The 24,401-nt window shown below is 50.6% G+C and overlaps 1 protein-coding gene across 1 annotated transcript; it reads right to left on the minus strand.

The window, feature by feature from the left end:
- Positions 1 to 405: 405 nt before the first annotated feature.
- On the minus strand, positions 406 to 23,538 carry LOC140403826 (thyrotroph embryonic factor-like). The gene is given in 6 exon segments (XM_072491999.1): positions 406 to 747; positions 749 to 865; positions 4,229 to 4,335; positions 4,338 to 4,448; positions 5,494 to 5,790; positions 23,241 to 23,538. Coding segments are annotated over 6 exon segments (849 nt in total). The 5' UTR covers positions 23,371 to 23,538; the 3' UTR covers positions 406 to 660.
- Between the last annotated feature and the right edge of the window lie 863 nt (positions 23,539 to 24,401).

Here is a 24,401-nt window from a genome sequence, read left to right on the forward strand (position 1 = left end):
AGAAAGAGAGAGAGAAAGAGAGAGAGAAAGAAGAGAGAAAGAGAGAGAGAAAGAAAGAAAGAGAGAGAAAGAAAGAAAGAGAGAGAAAGAAAGAGAGAGAGAAAGAGAGAAAGGGGAGAGAGAAAGAAGGGGAGAGAGAAAGAGAGAGAGAGAGAGAGAGAGAGAGATGAGAGAGAGAGAGAGAGAGAGAGAGAGAGAAAGTGAGAAAGAAAGAGGAGAGAAAGAGAGAGAAAAACAGGGAGAGAGAGAGAAAAAGTGAGAGCGCGCGCGCTGAGCACAGCAAAGGATTGGTTTCAATAACAGGAGCTCCAGGTCAATGTACCCTTATTCCTCCAAAACCCCAGACCGTAAAACTCCCCGTTAAGTGCTCCACTGCCGAGTTGAACAACCGGACCCTGATATTCATCCAAATAAGTAGGAAGATTTATTGCAATTTATTCATACTAATATAAAGATGGCAGAATGAGGATAAATATTCCTGACTGTTCAATTTAAAAGCCGTTAAAATTGTCTTTTGGGGCGAGGAGGCAGGTGGCTACGAAGAGTTAGCTGTGCTCTTTTGAAAGTAACAGTCCCTTTAGGGATAATATATATATATATATTTTTTTTAAACAGTTCACTTCCCCCCCCACCCTCAGACTGCCCGGAGCGGACGATCTCTTACAGGGCTCGGTACTTGGAAATGATGGTCTTGTACCGCGCCACCTCCTTTCGCAGCTCCAGCACCTCCAGCCTCAGGGCAGAGTTTTTCCTTCTCCAGGAAGGCTGCTCGCACCGTGATCTGATTCTCCTTCAGCCTGCGGGCATCTCGAGACCGCTTCGCTGCTACGTTGTTCTTCTTACGCCTTGCCCAGTATCGATCGTCCTCGAGGGAAAAGGCACATACATTAATGTTACAGGCGACGTCACACCAAGGCCGTTATTGTAAATTTTAAAAAAACATTCTCCCTCCCTTAAGAAAAAAGTGCCGACTCCGTCTGGTTACCAGCCTGCATTTCACCCGCTTGTCCGCTCTTGTGCTAAATCCACAAGACTGTGCCAGCATTTACAGTATATCAGTTGTGTTTCTTTCAGAAAGGACACTTAGTTCCTCTTTCCGCTGGGTCAAAAGGGGCATAAAAAGACGCTGATGGAATACCTGTGGTTGCTCAGTTAGGAGGCAAATGCTTTTAATGTGTAACGCCGCAAATAAATATTAAGTGTGGGCAAAAAAAACAAAACGCAAAAGGGCGCCTCTCAGCACATACTGCATAATTTCTAGTGGGGACAGCAGAGTGGTGATCACTGGATAACAAACCGGGAACAAGAACTTTAGCTAATATTTGGGGTGGCATAGAACAGAGTGCAGAAGGAGGCCATTCGGCCCATCGAGTCTGCACCGATCCACTTAATCCCTCACTTCTACCCTATCCCCGTAACTCAATAATCCCTCCTAACCCAACGGTGGCACACTGATGCCTTGTAGCACCAGGGACCCGGGTTCAATTCCGGCCTTGGGTCACTGGCTGTGCGGAGTCTGCACGTTCTCCCCGTGTCTACGTGGGTTTCCTCCGGGTGCTCCGGTTCCCTCCCACTGTCCAAAGATGTGCAGGTTAGGTGGATTGGCTATGCTAAATTGCAACCTTGGGATGTGCCGGTTAGGTTCTGGGGTTACAGGGATCGGGGGAGTGGGCAAGGATAGAGTGCTCATTTGAAGGATTGGTGCAGACTCGTGGGCCGAATAGCCACCTTCTGCACTGTAGGGGTTCTATGATCTTCTTCCTTTAGCAAGCCCAAGGCACAAGGAGAAACACGCATTCCAGGTTAAGCAGCGTTTCACTTGCACCTCTTCCAATTTGGTCTACTGCATTCGCTGCTCCCAATGTGTCTTATCTATATCAGAGATACCAAACGCAGACTGGGTGATGGCTTTGCTGAGCATCTTCGGTCTGTGCGCATTCAGGACCCTGACCTTCCCGTTGCTTGCCATTTTAACACAAGACCCTGCTCCCATGCCCACATGTCTGTCCTTGGCGTGCTGCAATGTTCCAGTGAAGCTCAACGCAAACTGGGAGGAACAACATCTCATCTTCCAGTTAGGCATGCTACAGCCTTCCAGCCTGAACATCAAATTCAACAACGTCAGATGATTAGCTCTACCGCACCTCGACTCCTTTGTTTTCATCCCATTTTCATTTAAACTTTTTTTTAACCATTTATTTCGCTCTTGTCTTTCTTTATTTATGGATAATATGGGGGGGGGGGGGGGGGGAAATCTTATCCACCTTTCCTTACCCTTTCTCCCCTTTGCTCTCCCTTCCCCCACATCCACATCTACAGTTTACCCTCTGATGTTAGTTTCTCTGCAGTTTGCCTTTCCCATCTTTTGTTCTCTCTGGGGACTGCCCCTAGCACTCTGTTCCCTTGATTTCTGTGGACATTAGCACCCAGTTTCCTGGGTTTCTGTGGCTATGACTCATCTTTCATTCTCACTCCACAGTATAAATATTTCCCACTTTCTCTGTCTTTAGCTTTGACAAAGGGTCATCTGGACTCGAAACGTTCGCTCTTTTCTCTCCCTACAGGTGCTGCCAGACCTGCTGAAATTTTCCAGGCTTTTCTTTTTGGGCACGAGGAGAATGGGTAGCTTCTCAACTGCTGAGAAGAAAAAAAATTTGCATTTATATAGCACCATAGGTTATTGTGGCTCGGTGGACAGACACAGCCATCTACCCTCGGAGGGAGCGACAGGCAACAAGATCCCAGAAGCAGTTCCAGGGCGGTTTAGAGCTTTTCATTGCAGCTCATCCCCAACGTCGCAGCCCTGGACGGAGACTAGGGTAAATGTTCACGATTGTTTTCGGGTGAGGGATGCTCGAAGATGTCCAGCTCTCCCACCCTCCCCAATCCAGAGAGATCTCCATAGAATTTACAGAGCAGAAGGAGGCCCTTCGAGTCTGCACCGGTCCTTGGAAAGGGCACCCTACCCAGGCCCACTCATCCACCCTATCCCCATAACCCAATACCCCACCCAACCTTTTTGGACCAAGGGTAATTTACCAAGTCCAATCCACCTAACCTGCACATATTTGGACTGTGGGAGGAAACCGGAGCACCCGGAGGAAACCCACGCACACACGGGGAGAACGTGCAGACTCCGCACAGACAGTGACTCAAGCCGGGAACAGAACCTGGGACCCTGGAGCTGTGAAGCAACTGTGCTAACCACTGTGCTACCGTGCTGCACAATTTAGTGTGGCCAATCCACCTACCCTGCACATCTTTGGGTTGTGGGGGTGAGACATTTGGCATATTGCCTGGTATGGAGGGTATTAGCTACGAGGAGAGATTGAATAAACTGGGATTGTTCTCCCTAGAGAGATGGAGGCTGAGGGGCGATCTGATATGTTTATAAAATTATGAGTATAGGTGGGGTGAACCGTTGGAGGCTTTTTCCCAGGGCGGAAATGACAATTACAAGGGGCACAAGTTGAAGGTGAGGTGGTTGGGGGGGGGGGGGTCCTGGAATGCACTGCCAAGTAAGGTGGTCGAGGCAGATACATTAGCGAGCTTTAAGACTTATCTGGATAGACATATGAACAGATGGTGTATAGAAGGATACAGGTGGTTGGTTGGTCTAGATAGGACACATGATCGGCGCAGGCTTAGAGGGCTGAATGGCCTGTTTTTATGCTGTAATGTTCTTTGAAAGTGAAGAATGTGCAAACTCCACACGGACAATCATCCGGGGCCAAGATCGAACCCGGGTCCTCTGTGCCATGAGGCAGCAGTGCTAACCACTGCGCCACCCGCCAGACTTGCAAATTCCACACAGTCACCCAAAGCCGGAATCGAAGCTGGGTCCTTGGCGCTGTGAGGCAGCAGCACTAACCACCCTTTAGACATTTAGTATAGGCAGGTTATTAAAATCGGTATCGAATGTACACCAGGCCTGATGCGGTTTTCCCCCTCCTTGGTGCGGATGCACCGACGTCAATAATAGCATCCAAACCTTATTCCCAACTAAGATCAAATAACGTGACACAGAAGCGGTGATCAAGCCTGGTCGCCTCGTCAGCCAACGGAACAAAAGTTGTTGCAGAGCAGTGTGTTCCGCTCAGCAACAGACTCAAAAGCCTCTAGCTTCCAGGAATCGACTCGTGAAAGACAAAGTGATGGAGCAAGAGCTGCCTCCTGCAGAGTTTCATTTTAACCGCAGCGGGCAGCAGAGAGGGTGGTGGACAGGTACCTTTTGCTCAGTCGGAACGTAGATCTTTCTCGCTTTCTTAATCATGGGCTGTGGTTTGAGCTCTTCGTCGCTGAACTTGTGCTTCCGAGGATTGAAGAGCTCACCCCCGGAACGCTGGACAGCGCCAGGTCTGTGGGGTCTGGATCAAAGTTCACCAGAACATCAATCACATCCAGGTCAGAGTTTGGAGTGGTCCGTACAGGCTTCCTCTCATCTCCTTCTAGAATGTGAGAGAGCACAGGAACAGATCTGTTATATAAAAATAAAGCACCCTTTAAGTTGTGAAACAAAGCACGGGGAGAAGATGACAAATTATTTTGTCCTCTCTCGTTTTATGCTGGAGTAACCTAAACATTTTAGGTAACTAAAAGCGACTTATTTCAACAAGACCCATGACTGCTCAGGCACAACACAAGACCTGGCTGAAAGAAACAATTCATTCCTCAGTCAGTGTTTAAAAAAACATTTTTTTTTTTTTAAAAGAATACCCAATTCTTTTTTTCCAAATAATGGGCAATTTAGCGTGGCCAATCCACCTACCCTGCGCATCTTTTATGTTGTGGGGGTGAGACCCACGCAGACATGGGGAGAATGTGCAACGTCCACATGGGCTGTGACCCGGGATCGAACCCGGGTCCTCGGCGCCGTAGGCAGCAGTGCAAACCACTGCACCAACGTGCCACCCCCAATCAGCACATCCTGTAGAGACTTTCTTCCGATTGGACGGTTTTAATCCAAAACAAAGCTTGGAGTTATATCACCGAGATCAAGCTACGAAAAAGGAAGATTATATCATAAGAACATAAGAACTAGGAGCAGGAGTCTGGACCCTCGAGCCTGCTCCGCCATTCAATGAGATCATGGTTGATCTTTTTGTGGACACTTACCCGCCCACTCACCATAACCCTTAATTCCTTTACTGTTCAACAATCTATCTACCTTTGCCTGAAAAACATTCAACGAGGTAAACTCAACTGCTTCACTGGGCAGGGAATTCCAGATTCACAACCCTTTGGGTGAAGAAGTTCCTCCTCAACCCAGTCCTAAATCTGCTCCCCCTTATTTTGAGGCTATGCCCCCTAGTTCTAGTTTCACCCACCAGTGGAAACAACTTCCCTGTTTCTATCCTATCTATTCCCTTCATAATTTTATATGTTTCTATAAGATCCCTCCCCTCATTCTTCTAAATTCCAATGAGTACAGTCCCAGTCTACTCAACCTCTCCTGATATTAAATCCTCTCAACTCCCATCATTCAGAACCCACCATCGCTGTCCACTTCCGAATACGTCATACTTCTGGAAAGAGAGGACAGGGTAGGAGACAAGGCCTTCTCTTCCAGCTCCACCACTGGCAAGAGGCTATCCTGCAGTGCGAACTGGCTCGAGCCATCTGGAATGCCATTTTCCAACAGGAATTCATCTAGATCCATGTACTCGAGGTGAAAGGTCTCGCCGTCATAGGGAATAGTCTTATCCCAGATGGTTGGCATGAGGGAGGCCGATGCTGCTGTGTTGCTGCTGGCTGCTTCATCCACATTCTTCTCCTTGTCCTCGTCCTTTCCTGAAGAATAAAATTAAAAACAGGTTTTCTTCTGTCAGCATGTGTCCATTGTGGTCTCTTTTCTTTTACATTTAGAGTACCCAATTCTCTTCCCCCCCCCCCCCCCCCCCCACAATTAAGGGGCAATTTAGTGTGGCCAATCCACATACCCTGCACATCTTTGGGTTGTGGGGGTGAGACCCACGCAGACACGGGGAAATCGTGCAAACTCCGCACGGACAGTGATCTGGGATGGGGAAAGAACCTCCATTTGGTCTCTATCGCTGAGAAACACCAAGTGCCCTTTAGCACCTTGTCTTGGCAGTTTCTGGAGGCTATTCGTCCACATGAAGCATCACCTTCACATCCAATCATGTGTTACAGTACAGAAAGGCCCTTCGGCCCATCGCGTCAGCACCACCACCTAACCATTCGAATCCCATTTTTCCAGCACTTGGCCCATAGCCTTGCCTGCCTCGGCTTCCTAAGCACGCAGGTATTAGGAGGGTTTCTGCCTCCACCGCCCTTTCAGGCAGAGAGTTCAAGACTCCCACCACCCTCTGGGTGAAAAAGGGTTTCCTCACACCCCCTCTAAACCTCCTGCCCCTTACCGTAAATCTATGCCCCCTGGCGTTGTCCGAGACGCAAGCACCCAATTCTGATGCTTTCCCAAGCCAGCAGAGATCCTGATTAACTGATCCCATTCTTTAACAGCAACCGCTGTACATTGCCCCAGATGCTGCACCGGCTAAAAACTCTGTGCGATGCCGGGTCTTTGGATGTGTGTACATCCAAGTCAGAGGCTGGCAGATGTTTGGATACCAAGGGAATGAAAGGGACATGAGGATAGGATGGGAAAGTGAGTGTGCCTCAGGTAGACAATCAGCCACCATCTTATGGAATGGCAGAGCAGTCTCGAAATGCTGAACAATCTGCTCCCATCTCTTATGTGCTAATGGACTAAATAAAGACGCAAAAATAGGTCAGTGCTGAATAGCTCTGTGGGAATGGTAGAGGCTGCGATTTGGAGTACGAGAGTTTTGTGGTGAAGACGCATTGCAACAAAGGCTGGCACTGTTACTTTTAATAAAAGGACAGGACAAATGGGAGAAAAAAGTTCTGCTGGCAAGGAGGAAATATAATCCAAATTGAAAACAAAGTGCCTGCCTCAGTGATGTTTTCCCCTCTGCAGCAATCCCTTTCGATTTAGCCAAATACCTCGTACAACCAGATATAGAGTGATTAGAAGATCCTAATTTCTCAAAGTACACAGCAGTTTAACGTTCCCTTGCTCATCAAGATTCAATCGCTAGCCCCGAGAGGGAGGAAACTGGTCTTACAGCATTGTTTTCCTACAGTATCCATTGTTATGGGCCAGGGTTTAGAGAACCCCAAAGTGTATCATGGAGTTCACCTGACCCACAACTTTTAATAGATTGTGGTATGGGGAGCACACGGCCCACTCTACAGGTGTGATGCACCAGAAATCTACAGTACTTTTAATTAAAACACTGTTTATTTATGAAACCAGTTAACACTTTAAAAACCCACAGGAAACATCTGAACAACTATCAACACCAATAAATCCCCCAAAGAACACAGTACTCTCCAAGTAACTCAATCTTTCCTTGCAACATCCATAAGACAAAAATAACCCTTTTTACAGAAAGACATCAGGTTTAACTTCACTACTGAGAACAGTTACGACTTTGAAATCACCAAATGAACATTCATAAGCTGCAGAGATTCCTACACATCTGGCTGTGGCTGCAGCTTCTCCAAATCTAAAACAAAACTAAACACACCCTGTAGCAGACAGACCAAAGCGAAAATAAAAGCACAGTCCAGCTCCACCCACACTCTACATCACTGATAAGTACCCATTTCTTAAAGGTACATCCACTACAGCTATTTGATAACCCCCCATTTTTTAAAGGTATTCTCACATGACACCATAGAAGCCCTACAGTGGAGAAGGAGGCCATTTGGCCCATCAAGTCTGTATCGATCCACCGGAAGAGCATCCTACCTAGGCCCACTCCCCAACCCTAACTCCCCACTCCCACGCATTGAGCATGGCCAATCCACCTAACCTGCACATCTTTCGACCTTGGGAGGAAACAGGAACACCCTGAGGAAACCCACGCAGACACGGGGAGAACGCGCAGACTCCGCACAGTCACCCAAGGGCAGAATCGAACGCGGGTCCCTGGCGGTGGGGCAGCAGTGCTAACCACTGTGCCACCGTGCTGCCCAGTACTGCCTCTGACTGGTCATTCTGCACATGTAGGGCTAGACAGTGAGAGTTAGCAAGCTATTGGTCAATGGAGGTCATCAACAAAACAGCAAAAGTCACTGAATAAGCGATCAGGAGCATGAATCCTGGTGGATTCCACACCGACACCTTTGTCCGCATAGGGACAGACAAATAATCCAGGAACATTCCCAGAGCAGGGACAGGACAGAACAATATTAGCTCACAAGCGCATGTTTGAAAATGTTGATTTAGGTGTTTATAATGAGTGGAGCATGGCCCTACTCGGAGGAAGATTAGTTCATGTGGACCTCCCCATCACCAGAGGTTGGGGTAGTTCTTCTATTTCTAAAGGGTTGGGAGGCTCTGGAAGGTGTGACAGGTTCTGGTTCTGTCTTCGAGAGGGAGTTGGACGGATTCCTAATTGGGGCAGCTATCCATAAGATGTAGGTGTCGCTGGCTGTGCCCGCATTTATGGCCTATCCCTAATTACCCTTGAACTGAGGGCATTTTGAAGTTGCTGTTGGTCTGGAGTCACATGTCGGCCAGACGAGGTAAGAATGGCAGATTTCCTTCCCTAAAGGAGATTAGTGAAGCAGATCAATGGTTCCTTGGTTATCACTCATCTTTTATTGAATTAAAATTTCACCATCTGTCCTGGTGGGATTTGAACCTGGGGCCCCAGAACATTACCCTGGGCCTCTGCTTGTCCATGTGATAATACCACGACACCATCACCTCCCCGGAGACAACATTTGGCCCATGTGGTCAGTGACTGGTTTCATCACCCGAGGAGGAAGAGGGGAATTATCCACATGTTTCTTTTCCCTGCTTGCTCTTGGTTTTGCCTCTCCCAGGGAAACCTTCAGTGACGATGCTCCAGTCGCCATGAGGGGTGCGGCAGGTTTGATAAGACCAGCTGCTACTTCCCTCGGCGCCAATTCTGTACGGTCGTGCAAGGAGCTATTGCCTCTCCCTTCCCCAATCAGTAATGTAGCACTTCCCAGAATTGTTACAGCACAGGTGGCCTTTCGGCCCAGTGTGTTCACCAGCCCTCCAAACATGTACCTCATGCCATTCTCCCCCCACCCCCACCTCCCGATGGGCAGCACGGTGGTGCAGTGGGTCAGCACTGCAGCCTCACGGCGCCGAGGTCCCAGGTTCGATCCCGGCTCTGGGTCACTGTCCGTGTGGAGTTTGCACATTCTCCCCGTGTCTGCGTGGGTTTCACCCCCACAACCCAAAGATGTGCAGGTTAGGTGGATTGGCCACGCTAAATTGTCCCTTAATTGGAAAAAAGTAATTGGGTACACTAAATTTTTTTCTTTTTAAATCCACTTCCCTCTTCAATGCTTGATTGAATCTGCCGCCCACACACTCGGGCAACACATTCCAAACCTTAAACCACTCGCTGTGTGAAAACGCCCCTCCTCATGTCTCGGGCTTTGCATTTCCCCTCCCTGTGCACGAGGCCATGAACCAGTGGGCGGAGAGCAGACTTCCAGACAATCCTGTCGCGGGTTATCAGAATTCTGAAATATAAACCCGAGATCCTTACGAATAGTCAACTTATTTCCCTCTACTTTGGTAATTTAGTCCGAGTCTCCTCCCGCTCCATCACCTCGCCGTGAACTTTCGTCAAATGGGACTCGAGCCACAATGCCACCCTACCCTGATCAGTCTCCCGCTTGGCAAAAAGGTGGTAGTACTGAAGAAAACACTTGCTGCTAGTTCTTTGTCGGTCTTGAAAGGCCTGGGGTAAATTGATCCAACAGCAACCAGCAGCCAAAGGAAAAGAAGCTGAACTGCAATGTCTGTGCACAAACGCTGAAACCCCAAACCCAAATCAGTCATCTTGAACACCAATCAAACCACTGACTGCGGTTTCTGTTCCTCGTGGTCTTCATAGCAACTGCCAGCAGATCACAACACAAGAACATTCAAGAGTTAGAGGCAGGAGTTGGCCATTTGTAACCTGCTCCATGACTCAATAGGGTCAGTGTTGACCGTCTAGCTCAAATTAATCTTCCCACACCATTCCCAAATCCCTCGATTCGCTCAGTATCCTATACTCCATTCACTGATCCCGATCTTGAAAGTACTCAATGACTGAGCAATCACAGACCGTCAGGGTGCAGTTTCCAAAAGGTTCAAAGTGAAGACATTTTCACCCCAGTTAAATGGCTGATCCTCTTATTCAGAGGCAGAATGCCACAACAGATGCACCTCCTTCCCCTATGCTGAAGGCAGTGACCAGCTCCGCGGCTGCTGATCTGCCTCAACTATCCCACCCTCGTGGTCAGCAGGCTTCGAGGATCACTGGACAGCAAGAGGGTTGGCCTGATTTTCCACACTGCCACAGACCCAATAGCAGGAATGGACAACCTCGCGGTAGCTGAAAGCAGGAGCTGGGAACGTGTTAGACGGCATGGCTTTCAAAGCTACACAACAAATGGTGCCTTTGCCAAATGCTTTGTGAAACTGGAAATCATTGTTGAACAAGTGTTACATTTTCAGCATCATTGAGAGTGGACCCCCTCTGTCATGCCGGACACTCCGGATAGTGACACCCAAATTAGGATTGTGCAGACTCACTCAGCCGGTTTAATGCCTGTGCAGTTGCACATAGTGACATTGTGCACTGTGACAAAGTCTAATGATAATCTCCAGGTGAGCAAGTGGACTACGTGACTGAGATCTGGTTCTGTCTGATGAGGAGTGCAGTTACATAGAAAGGAGGAGCTGGGGTGGTTTGCCTTGAAATGAAGATTGAGAAGAGAGTTGATAGAGGTATTCAAAAGTATGAAGGGTCAGTACAGAGATAGGGACTGTTCCCATTGGTGGAATCATAGAAGTTACAGTGCAGAAGGAGGCCATCGAGTCTGCACTGGCCCTTGGATAGAGCACCCTATCCAAGCCCACACCTCCACCCTATCCCCGTAATCCAGGAACCCCACCTAACCTTTTTGGACATTAAAGGGCAATTTAGCGTAGCCAATCCACCTAACCTGCACATCTTTGGACTGTGGGAGGAAACCGGAGGAAACCCACGCAGACACGGGGAGAACGTTCAGACTCCGTAGCCGGTGACCCAAGCCATGACTCGAACCTGGGATCCTGGAGCTGTGAAGCAACAGTGCTAACCACTGAGCTCCCGTGGTGCACGAACAAGAGTCACAGATTTAAGGTAATTGGGAAAAGAAACAATGGCAACATGAGGAGGAACCTTTTTACACAGTGAGTGGTTAGGGTCTGGAACACACTAAAGACAGATTCAATGGAGGCATTCACAAAAGAATTGGATTGTCATGTCAAACGCTCAGGGCTACCGGGAAGAACTGGGGACTGGCACTAAGTGAGCTGCTCCTGCAGAGGGTCAGCATAGACACAATGGCCCAAATGACCTCCTCCTCTGCCTTGTTCATGCTATGATTCTACACGTTAACCGCAGAGAAAATTGGCAGTCGAGATGTGGCTAATTGAAATGTTCTAATTCGTTAAGAGTGGAGAGCAACTCCCCTCATCCCCAAAGCCTGTCCACCATCTACAAGACTCAAAGACAGGAGGACTTGCCTGGGTGAGTGGAGCTCCAACACTCAAGAAGCTCAACACCATCCAGGACAAAGCTGCCCCCACTTGATTGGCACCCCATCCATAAACATTCACCCCCTCCACCCACGACACACAGCGGTAGCTGTGTGTTCCGCCTACAAGATGCATTGCAGCAACTCACCAAGGCTTCACGACAGTACTTTCCATACCTGTGACCTCTACCACCTCGAAGGACAAAGAGAGCAGACATATGGCCACACTGCCACCTGCAAGTTCCCTTCCAAGCTACACATCACCCTGACTTGGAAATATATCACCGTTTCTTCAGTCACTGGGGCAAAATTCTGGAATACCCTCCCCAACAGCACTGTGGGTGTACCTACACCGCATGGACTGCAGCGGTTCAAGGCGGCGGCTCACCACCATCTTCTCAAGGGCAATAAACGTTGGCCGAGCCAGTGATGCCCACGCCCTTCGAAAGAAAAAAATGACCCATGCACGAATGTAGAGTCTCAATTTTCTCACAGCACAGGCACATGAACTTTAGCCTCATCAGTTAGTAAATGCTATAATGGAGAGTTAGAGTGCATTAGGATTTCTTTTTCCTGAATCAGTGAATGCTTTACTTTGTCACGGAATGTTGTGAGGAGGCCTTGTGGTGCAGGGTAGTTCCACTACCGCTGGACCAGAAGCTCTGGGCTGGAGTCCAAAGCCAGGACTAGTCGGCCACATTTCAACGCGGTTCAACAGGTAATCAGTTTGGAATTCCTTCCCCCACTATTCCCCCAAAGGGTGAAAAACAGTACAGGGGCCAACAACAGCTGAATGTTGGAAAGCTAGCTTCAATTGCTAAGAGTGGCTCTGTGGGCGGCATGGCAGCACAGTGGTTAGCACTGTTGCTTCACAGCTCCATGGTCCCAGGTTCGATTCCCCGCTGGGTCACGGTCTGTGTGGAGTCTGCACGTTCTCCCCGTGTCTGCGTGGGTTTCCTCCGGGTGCTCCGGTTTCCTCCAACAAGTCCCGAAAGACGTGCTGTTAGGTGAATTGGACATTCTGAATTCTCCGTGTATCCGAACAGGCGCCGGAATGTAGCGACTCGGGGATTTTCACAGTAACTTCATTGCAGTGTTAATATAAGCCTACTTGTAACACTAATAAAGATTATTATTATAATAGAGATTAGAAAGGAATTCTTTTGCCCCAAATTGGTCGAGTACCCAATTCATTTTTTCCAATTAAGGGGCAATTTGGCGTGGCCAATCCACCTCTCCTGCACATCTTTGGATTGTGGGGGCGAAATCCACGCAAACACGGGGAGAATGTGCAAACTCCACACGGACAGTGACCCAGAGCCGGGATTGAACCTGGGATCTCGGCGCCGGGAAATTGGTCTTTTTGAAAACAATAAAATAAAATTGCGTTTCTTGCCTCTCCCACAGTGTTTTAGGTGGGGAGGATGGACAATGTAACGCCATTGTGTGGGACGGGCTGGAGGGCCTGGAGGACAGCTTCCTGTCTATCGCTGCTCGTCAGTACATGGAATCCTGTAGTTAAAGCAGCACTTTGCATTGGGCAAGATTTGACCTTGGTATACGCAATTCAGAGCCCATTTTAAAGTCATAGAATATATTGGCTGTAGATAAGTAACTGTCGCACTGGCTTTCACACTGCGTTCAGAGATCAAAACCAGAATCTCCGTGTAACTTAACGGAGAATAGCCTGGCCCAACACGAGCAGCAAACAAAACAGATTAAAAACCTCCGGCAATTTGGGAAGGTGGAAAAAAAAAAATCCGGGAAATTCTCTCACCGCCTATCCCAGAATGGCAGCCAAATCTATTCCAGGAGTCCACTATTCCATTTCCCCCCCCCCCACCCAGAGGTAATTTCCACCCAGCCAGAAACAGGACCAACTCTCATCCAATGGGTGAAATGCTGTCTGTTCTGCTCCCTTGATGTGTTGGTTAGTTTAAAGAGTAATAGTCGCTGAAGCGAGTACATTGCTTTGCTCGAACGAGGCACTAAGCTAAAAGCCCATCACTGCAAAAATGGGATATACTGCGTTGAGAATTAGCAGCTTGACAGCCTCTCCAGTTGAAATCAGCTGAAGATGAAAGCTGGAGCATTCCTGGTCAGTGTCAGACTGGGCAGTATGTTCCCTCGAACCACCATGCTGCGTCTGGTATTTCAGGAGGAGGGCCTGACCAAAGGGAATGAGGAGCTTACCTACAACACACTCAGCCCACCCTGGGTTCAACTCCAGGGTGCAGAGTAAACTAGGTGTGTGCCTGCCACCACAGCTTTCACAATACTGCATCAACGTTCCATTCTCATCAACAACCACAGAACCAATGTCATAAACCCGCCTTAAATATTAGAATCATAGAGTGCAGAAGGAGGCTATTTGGCCCATCGAGTCTGTACCGGCCCTTGGAAAGAGCACAAGGCCATGCCTCCACCCTATCCCCGTAACACCACCTAGCCTTTGGGTCACTAAGGGGCAATTTATCATGGCTAATCCACCTAACCTACACTTCTTTGGACAGTGGGAGGAAGCCGGAGCCCCCGGAGAAAACCTACACGGACGCATGGAGAAAGTGCAAACTCCACAGTCACCCAAGGCCGGAATTGAACCCGTGATCCTGGAGCTGTGAGGCAGCAGTGCTAACCACCGTGCCGCCCTAATATTGCATGCCACCACAGCTAACACTCGAAGATGTACTGGGGGAGGGGAAAACAGAATGGGAAGAGCAAGCTTCCTCCCCCCTCATCAGTAGGGGAAAAGGATTATACAGTCACCTTCACTTGCCTAAGTGGTCAATCAGTGTGAATGTGCAAGCATGTAGATGCAGCCGTTTGCAGGATATTAATAACTTGCATTTAAATAGCACCGTTAATGTAGGAAAATGCACCACGTCACTTTGGGGGACATAGAATTTAATGCCAAGCTGTATGAAGAAAGACTCAAGTGCCTTTCACGTCTCAATGCCCTTCCCAGTCAATGATTTATTTTGGAGTCTGGTCACGATTGTCGGAAATGGGATACCCAAGTTTCACAAGAATACAAGAGGATTAGGCCATGTGGCCTGTTGAACCTGCTCTGCCGTCCCGCTGCGGTCTGTCTGTCCAGGGTACTGGTGTCCAGAAATCCATATCCTAGCAAGATGAGCGCAGGAGACCATTCTGCCCGTTGTGCTGGGCCAGCTCTTATCCCCACACATGCTCATTCCGCGCCTCCCTGTACATAGATCCCTGAAAGTTGCCACCCAGGTTGAGAGGGTTGTTAAGAAGGCGTACGGTGTGTTAGCTTTTATTGGTAGAGGGATTGAGTTTCGGAGCCATGAGGTCATGTTGCAGCTGCACAAAACTCTGGTGCGGCTGCATTTGGAGTATTGCGTGCAATTCTGGTCGCCGCATTATAGGAAGGATGTGGAAGCATTGGAAAGGGTGCAGAGGAGATTTACCAGAATGTTGCCTGGCATGGAGGGAAGATCTTATGAGGGAAGGCTGAGGGACTTGAGGCTGTTTTCGTTAGAGAGAAGAAGGTTAAGAGGAGACTTAATTGAGGCATACAAGATGATCAGAGGATTGGATAGGGTGGACAGTGAGAGCCTTTTTCCTCGGATGGTGATGTCTAGCACGAGGGGACATAGCTTTAAATTGAGGGGAGATAGATATAAGACAGATGTCAGAGGTAGGTTCTTTACTCAGAGAGTAGTAAGGGCGTGGAATGCCCTGCCTGCAACAGTAGTGGACTCGCCAACACCAAGGGCATTCAAATGGTCATTGGATAGACATATGGATGATAAGGGAATAGTGTAGATGGGCTTTAGAGTGGTTTCACAGGTCGGCGCAACATCGAGGGCCGAAGGGCCTGTACTGCGCTGTAATGTTCTATGTTTGATGTAATCCCGCAAGTTCCTCATTCTCAAGTACCTGGGCATTTCCCTTTTTAAATTATTTATGGAATCAGCTCTCATCACCATCCCCAGCACCTGACAACGTGCCAAGTGAAAATGAAATCCTCTAATTGGAGGAGAAAAGTCCTTTCTAAAAATTCGATGCTTGGGCTGAATTGCTAGAAAATCCAGGCATCACACTTGAGATCTATTTTTAGAGTCATAGATGTTTACAGCTTGTCCATGCCGCCCAGTTTCTATCACTAAGCTAGTCCCACTTGCCCGCATTTGGCCATTTTCTCTCTATACCCACCCTGCCCATGTAACTGTCTAACTGCTTTTTAAAAGACAAAATCATACTCGCCTCTACCACTGCCTCTGGCAGCTCGTTCCAGATGCTCACCACCCTCCGTGTGAAGAAATTTCCCCTCTGGTCTCTTTTGTATCTCAATCCTTGCACCTTAAACCGATGCCCTCTAGTTCTAGACTCCTCTACCTTTGGGAAAAGATGTGGACTATCTACCTTATCTATGCCCCTCATTATTTTGTAGACCTTGAAAAGATCACCCCTAAGCCTCCTACGCTCCAGAGAAAAAAGTCCCAACATATCCACCCTCTCCCTATAACCCAGACCAATAAATCGTGGGAGCACCCTCTGAAATATCTTCTGCATTTTTTCTACTTTAACAAGATCCTTCCTATAATAGGGTGGCCAGAACTGAACACAGTATTCCAATGTGTGGTCTTACCAATGTCTTGTACAACTTCAAAAAGATGTTCCAACTCAATACTCTGACAATAAAAGCAAGCATGCTGAATGCCTTTTTCACCACCTGGGTCTCCACCGTCAGAGTTAAGAACCTGTACCCCTAGATCTCTTTGTGCTGTAACTCTCCAACTCCCTACCATTAACTGAGTAGGTCCTGCCCAGATTTGATCTACCAAATTGCATCACCTCACATTTATCCAAATTAAACTCCATCTGCCATTCATTGACCCACTGGCCCAATTGGTCAAGACCCTGTTGCAATCTTGTATAACCTTCTTCACTGTCCACTATTGTAGCCACCTAAATTGGCCAACTCCCGATTTAAAATGGCGAACGGCAAAGGCTGGTGGGAAAGTCAGCCAACACAGGCAGAAACCAGCAGGTGCAGGTTTGCTGTGTATTTAACTCTGCAAAAGGCCAGACAACATCGATACCAGCGACCATCAGCACAACAATGTAGCAGCCATCTGCATACTGATGAGCAATCCCAGAGAACAATAAGTGACATTTGGGACACACAAAGCAAAGCCAGACGCCCCGGCGCCAGCAGGAGCCAACACATAGGAGGTGAACGAACACCTCAAGACCGCCCATCGATCAGGGAACCGCTCCAGTATTGGAGAAATTGAACCAAGAAATTGGGACAAAGTCCAATCACTTGGGCCCAGGTACAGGGTCCGCCCCGAAAGGCGGGAAGCCCCTGGGGACTATAAGAGTTAAGCCCCAAGTTCAAATCTCTCTCTCTTCGTCCTGCCCGGGTCACCCAGCAACACGAACCAACATTGACCGTGACCGATGCAGTGACCACCGAATGAAGCAAGTCTTAATTCAACGCTCGCTACGAGATAGGCACTCCTAGCTACCAATCCGTACCAACTTCGAATCCCGCAGACTCACAAACCGAACGAAAGGCCATTTGTTCCCCATACCTGGTGGGCCAGTCCGAAGTTAAGTATAGGCCTGTTAGTTGTAGAAGTAGCTTAGACGTAGAATTTGTGCATGAGTAGCGATTACTGTGTATAATAAATGTGCTTTGATTTGAATCTTACTAATCGGTGTATTGAGTTATTGACCATTACTTGGACTTGAACCTCATGGCAGTATCATAAAGATACCTGGCGACTCGAGAGCAAAGGTAATAAAACAAAGCAATTGAACCAACCGGAAAGTTAGCAACATTATGCCACCAATGTTGGTGTCATCTGCAAACTTTTTTTAAATTTATTTTTTTAAATGTTTATTCAAAGTTTTTCCAACACAAATTTTCAACCAATTAAACCCCCCCCCCCCCGTAACAGAAAAGAAAAAGAGAAGGAACAGAACAAAATATAAACACATCAGTCCAACATAATACAGAACTTGTACAATGGGTTCCTCCCGCACATATGGACTCTCCCATATGTTTATGTGCCCCTAGGAAAACCCTCTTCCCCACCCTCCCATATACACCCCACCCCCCGCCCCCCGCCCCCCGGGGTTGCTGCTCCTGCTGACCGACCTCCTTCTAACGCTCCACGAGGTAGTCTAGGAACGATTGCCACCGTCTGAAGAACCCCTGCGCAGACCCTCTCAAGGCAAACTTTATCCGCTCCAGCTTAATGAACCCTGCCATGTCGTTTATCCAGGCTTCCACACTGGGGGGCTTCACGTCCTTCCACATGAGCAAGATCCTCCGCCGGGCTACCAGAGACGCAAAGGCCAGAATACCGGCCTCTTTCGCCTCCTGCACTCCCGGCTCGTCCGCCACCCCAAATAGTGCCAGCCCCCAGCTTGCCTTGACCTGGACTATCACCACCTTAGACATAGTCCTCGCGAAACCCCTCCAGAACCCATCCAGTGCCGGGCACAACCAGAACATGTGGACGTGATTCGCCGGGCTTCCCGAGCACCTCCCGCATCTGTCCTCCACCCCAAAGAACCTACTCAGCCTCGCCCCTGTCATATGCGCTCTGTGAATAACCTTAAACTGTATCAGGCTGAGCCTGGCACATGAGGAAGAGGAATTAACCCTACTCAGGGCATCAGCCCACAGAGCGTCTTCAATCTCCTCCCCCAACTTGCCCTTCAGCTCCTCTACCGAAGCCTCCTCCTCTTCTTTCATCTCCTGATATATCGCCAAAACCTTGCCTTCTCCGACCCATACACCCGAAATCACCCTGTCCTGAATCCCCTGTGCCGGGAGCAACGGGAATCCCCTCACCTGCCGCCTCACAAACGCCCTCACTTGCATATACCTGAACGCATTTCCCAGGAGCAACCCAAACTTCTCCTCCAGCGCCCCTAGGCTCGCAAACGTACAGTCTATAAACAGGTCCCCCATCCTTCTGATCCCTGCCCGATGCCAGCTCCGAAACCCCCCGTCCATCCTTCCTGGGACGAACCGATGATTCTCCCGGATCGGGGACCACACCGAGGATCCCATCTCACCCCTATGTCGTCTCCACTGCCCCCAGATCTTTAGTGTACCTTGTGGTGTACCTTGTCGGCGAGAGCAGCAGCGGTGCCGTCACCAGCGCCCTCAGGCTCGTTCCTTTGCAGGACGCCATCTCCAGCCTCGTCCATGCCACCCCCTCTCTCTCCATTACCCATTTACGGATCATCGCCATGTTGACTGCCCAATAATAGCCACCCAGATTCAGCAATGCCAGCCCTCCCCTGTCCCTACTACACTCCAGAAACCCCCTCTTTACCCTCGGGGTCTTGTTTGCCCATACAAAACCCATGATGTTCCTACCTACCCGCTTAAAAAAGGCCTTGGTAATCATAATAGGAAGGGACTGGAACACAAAAAGAAACCTCGGGAGGACCATCATTTTAATCGACTGTACCCTGCCCGCTAGCGAGAGTGGCAACACCATCCCATCTTTTGACGTCCTCCTCCATCTGCTCCACCAGCCACGTCAAATTAAGTTTGTGCAGGGCCCCCCAGCTCCTAGCTACCTGGATCCCCAAGTACCGAAAGCTCCTTTCCGCCCTCCTCAACGGTAGGTCGTCTATCCCTCTTCTCTGGTCCCCTGGATGCACCACAAAGCGCTCACTTTTCCCTACATTGAGCTTATAGCCCGAGAAATCCCCAAACTCCCTTAGGATCTGCATGACCTCCATCGTCCCCTCCACTGGATCCACCACATTCAGCAACAGGTCGTCCACATACAGCGACACCCGATGTTCCTCTCCCCCTCGAACCACCCCCTTCCATTTCCTGGACTCCCTTAATGCCATGGCCAAAGGCTCAAGTGCTAATGCAAACAGGGGGGACGGGGGCAGCCCTGCCGCGTCCCTCGATACTGCCGAAAATACTCCAACCTCCGCCGATTCGTAGCCACACTCGCCACTGGGGCTCTATAAAGGAGCTTAACCCAACTGATAAACCCCCCCCCAAACCCAAACCTCCGCAACACTTCCCAGAGATACTCCCACTCCACCCGGTCAAAGGCCTTCTCCGCGTCTATAGCTGCCACTATCTCCGCCTCTCCCTCCACCGATGGCATCATAATCACGTTTAGGAGCCTCCGCACATTGGTGTTTAGCTGCCTGCCCTTTACAAATCCCGTCTGGTCCTCATGAATCACCCCCGGGACACAGTCCTCAATTCTCGTAGCCAGCACTTTTGCCAGCAACTTAGCATCCACATTGAGGAGCGAAATCAGCCTATACGACCCACACTGCAGTGGGTCCTTGTCCCGCTTCAGGATCAGAAAAATCAGCGCCCCTGACATTGTCGGGGACAGGGTTCCCCCCTCCCTCGCCTCATTGAAAGTCCTCGCTAGCAACGGGGCTAACAGGTCCGCATACTTCCTATAAAACTCAACCGGGAACTCATCTGGCCCCAGGGCCTTCCCCGCCTGCATGCTCCCCAGTCCTTTAACCAGCTCCTCCAACCCAATTGCCACCCCCAAACCAGCCACCTCCTGCTCCTCCACCCTCAGGAACCTCAGTTGATCTAGAAATCGTCGCATCCCCTCTTCCCCCGCTGGGGGCTGAGATCTGTACAGCTCCTCATAAAAGCCCTTAAATGCCTCATTTACTTTCACCGCACTCCGCACCGTAGTTTCCCCTGCTATCCTTGACTCCACCCATCTCCCTCTCTGCCATCCTCTTACGGAGCTGATGTGCCAGCATCCAGCTCGCCTTCTCCCCATACTCGTACGTCGCCCCCTGGGCTTTCCTCCACTGTGCCTCTGCCTTCCCTGTGGTCAACAGGTCGAATTCCGTCTGGAGACTTCACCGCTCCCCAAGTAGTCCCTCCTCGGGGGCCTCTGCATATCTCCTGTCCACCCTTAGGATCTCCCCCACTAACCTCTCCCTTTCCCTGCCCTCGCTCTTTTCCCTGTGAGCCCTGATGGAGATTAACTCTCCCCTGACCACCGCCTTCAGCGCCTCCCAGGCTACCCCCACCTGCACCTCCCCATTGTCGTTGACCTCCAAATACCTTTCAATGCACCCCCACACCCTCCCGCACACTTCCTCATCCGCCAGTAATCCCACATCCAGACGCCACAGCAGGCGTTGGTCCCTCTCCTCTCCTAACTCCAGCTCCACCGAGTGCAGGGCGTGGTCTGAGATGGCTATGGCCGAGTACTCCGTTCCCTCCACTTTCGGGGTCAGCGTCCTACTCAAAACAAAAAAATATATATCCGGGAGTGGGCTCTGTGTACGTGAGAAAAAAAAAAAATTCCCTGGCCAGGGGCCTAGCAAATCTCCACGGATCTACTCCCCCCATCTGGTCCATAAACCCCCTAAGCACCTTGGCCACAGCCGGCCTCTTCCCAGTCTTGGATCTGGAGCGATCTAATGCTGGGTCCAACACCGTGTTGTAATCCCCCCCCATTATCAAGCTTCTTGCCTCCAGATCCGGAATCCACCCTAACATGCGCTTCATAAATCCAGCACCATCCCAGTTCTGGGCGTATACATTTTCCAATACCACCCACGCCCCCTGCAACTACCGCTCACCATCACATATCGACCTCCATTGTCCACTACAATATTCTTGGCCTCAAACGACACCCGCTTCCCCAACAGTATTGCCACCCCTCTGTTCTTTGCATCCAGCCCCGAATGGAATACCTGTCCTACCCATCCCTTTCTTAACCTGACCTGGTCTGCCACCTTCAAATGTGTATCCTGAAGCATGACCACGTCTGCCTTCAGTCCCTTTAAGTGCGCGAACACTCGGGCCCTCTTAACCGGCCCATTCAGGCCCCTCACATTCCAAGTTATCAGCCGGATTGGGGGGCTCCCCCCCACCCCCACCCCCACCCGCCGCGGCCCCGCCCCCCACGCCCCCCCCGCCGACTAGCCATCTCCTTTTCTAGGCCAGTCCCGTGCCCGCACCTCCCGCACTCTCCAGTCCCCCAGACGGGGGACCCCCGCCCCGACCACCTTTTCCGTTTCCAGTTCCCCATCGGCCAATGCAACAGGAACCCTATTCCCTCTCCCCCCTACTGTTTCACATGTAGCTCCATCCAATTTTTTTCTACTTATAGAATGACCTTGGTTCTATCAACTACGCTTCTCTATGAGAGTTGCACATAGGGTGTCAAGGCCTAGTGCAGCATATGGGTCCAACATTTAGGGACGTGGGAATCACTGAGCTAAAAGAAAACAGGAGGGAGACAGATATAAGGAGCAGAGGGGAACAGCGAGAAATGAGGGGGAGAATGGGGAAGGCGGACGAGGATGGAGATGAGTGAATATAAGAACTAGGAGCAGGAGTCGGCCATCTGGCCCCTCGAGCCTGCTCCGCCATTCAATGAGATCATGGCTGATCTTTTGTGGACTCAGCTCCACTTTCCAGCCCGAACACCAAAACCCTTAATCCCTTTATTCTTCAAAAAACTATCAATCTTTATCTTAAAAACATTTAATGAAGGAGCCTCTACTGCTTCACTGGGCAAGGAATTCCACAGATTCACAACCCTTTGGGTGAAGAAGTTCCTCCTAAACTCAGTCCAAAATCCATTTCCCCTTATTTTGAGGCTATGCCCCCTAGTTCTGCTTTCACCCGCCAGTGGAAACAACCTGCCCGCATCTATCCTATCTATTCCCTGCGTAATTTTATACATTTCTATAAGATCCCCCCCCGCATCCTTCTAAATTCCAAGTACAGTCCCAGTCTACTCAACCTCTCCTCGTAATCCAACCCCTTCAGCTCTGGGATTAACCTAGTGAATCTCCTCTGCACACCCTCCAGTGCCAGTATGTCCTTTCTCAGGTAAGGAGACCAAACTTGAACACAATACTCCAGGTGTGACCTCACTAACACCTTATACAATTGCAGCAGAACCTCCCTAGTCTTAAACTCCATCCCTCCAGCAATGAAGGACAAAACTCCATTTGCCTTCCTAATCACCTGTTGCACCTGTAAACCAACTTTTTGCTACTCATGCACTAGCACACCCGGGGGGAGGGTGTTGGGTCGGGGGGGTTGGGGGGAGGTGTGGGGGTGAGGTGTGGGGGTTTGGGGGGGAGGTGTGGGGGTTGGGGGGGGAGGTGTGGGGGTTGGGGGAGGTGTGGGGGTTGGGGGGGAGGTGTGGGGGTTGGGGGGGGTGGGGTAGGGGTTGGGGGGGTGGGGGTTGGGGGGGGTGGGGTGGGGGTTGGGGGGGGTGGGGTGGGGGTTGGGGGGGGTGGGAGTGTGTTGGAGGGGTGGGGGTTAGGTTAGGGGGGTGGGGGGGTGTTGGAGGGGTGGGGGTTAGGTTAGAGGGGTGGGGTTGGGGGTGGGGGGGTGTTGGAGTGGGTGAGGGTGGTGGGGGTTTGGGGTGGGGATTAGGGGTGGTGGCTTGGGGGGGGGGGGGGTGGGGGTTGTGTTAGGGGGTGTTGGGTTAGGGGGGGTGGAAGGGGGTTAGGGGGGTGGGGTGTTGGGGGGGTGGGGGCTGGGCTAGGGTGGGGTAGTTGGGGGTGGGGTAGTTGGGGGGGGGGGTTGAGCTGGGCTAGGGGGGGGGTAGTTGGGATAGGGGGGTGGGTGTTGGGGGGGGGGGGGGGGTATTGAGCCTCACCCTGCCTCTGCCGTGTCTCCAGCAGCTTCTGCGGCGGGTTGTCGATCAGATTCTTCAGGACCCTCGGGAAGGTGGCGGGGGGCAGAGCCCCGGCCTCCCGCTCGGCGCCCAGCGGCCGCTTCCGGTGCATCTGCCTTTTGGATGAAGAATAGAAAAAGTGGCGGTCAGCGACCCCGCTGAGGGTGCGGCGCGGACCGGGCCGGGTGGGCGGCGCGGGGACCGGGCCGGGTGGGCGGCGCGGGAACCGGGCGGGATTTCACCTCAGGCAGCGTCCGCCACCCGCCTCATTGCATATTCAGCAACTCAATCAGCATGCAGCGCCCGGTTGGCCCATCCGGATATATTAACATAATTATTCCAAGGTAATTACCATAATCTATGCAGTAGCGCGGGCTCCGATTGGTCCAGAGACAGGGGGCGGGGTGGACAGGGTTGTTTTATTTTGTTGTTTTATTTTAGCCGGTGGGTTTGAATCCCCTTCGGGTCCCGAGTTTTATTTGTTTATTGTTTTTGGAAACGACCCCGCCCCCCCGGCCGCCGTCATCCCGGTAAGTGGCGGCGGTTATATAACGTCTCATTAGCATAACGTCACCGGCCGCCGGCGATGCGCATGCGCGTGGAAGGGGCGGGAGCGGTGACGCGTCAGGAGGCGGGCCGTGCCGACGTCAGGCGGCAGGACACGTGCAGCCTCAGCAGGCGGTTGACCTACTTTGGGACTGAGTGGCTGAGATTGCATTTGGTGCATTGCTGCTGGGGGTGGGCTGCCGGGGGGCTGGCTGCAGTGGGGGTGGGAGGGCAGGGTGGGATTGCAAAGCACCTTTTGCAATAGTGCAATCAAGTTGGCTCCTGGCTCCTTTTTTTAAAAAAATCCCGCCATGGGAAGTAGCCCAAGTGGGACGCTGCTTGGGGGTGGGGGCCGGCACAGTAACGAGGGGCCAAGTGGCCTCCTTCGGCAGCCTTTCCGCCGATTGCTTCCCCCCTTCGAAGCGTCACAAGTATGGGATTTGCTTTTCTAATTGGAGGGCTGTGACCAGTGGTGTTCCACAGGGATCGGTGCTGGGACCTTTGCTCTTTGTAGTATATATAAACGATTTGGAGGAAAATGTAACTGGTCTGATTAGTAAGTTTGCAGACGACACAAAGGTTGGTGGAATTGCGGAT

The sequence above is a fragment of the Scyliorhinus torazame genome, chromosome 29, assembly GCF_047496885.1.
Source record: "Scyliorhinus torazame isolate Kashiwa2021f chromosome 29, sScyTor2.1, whole genome shotgun sequence".
Taxonomy (NCBI): domain Eukaryota; kingdom Metazoa; phylum Chordata; class Chondrichthyes; order Carcharhiniformes; family Scyliorhinidae; genus Scyliorhinus; species Scyliorhinus torazame.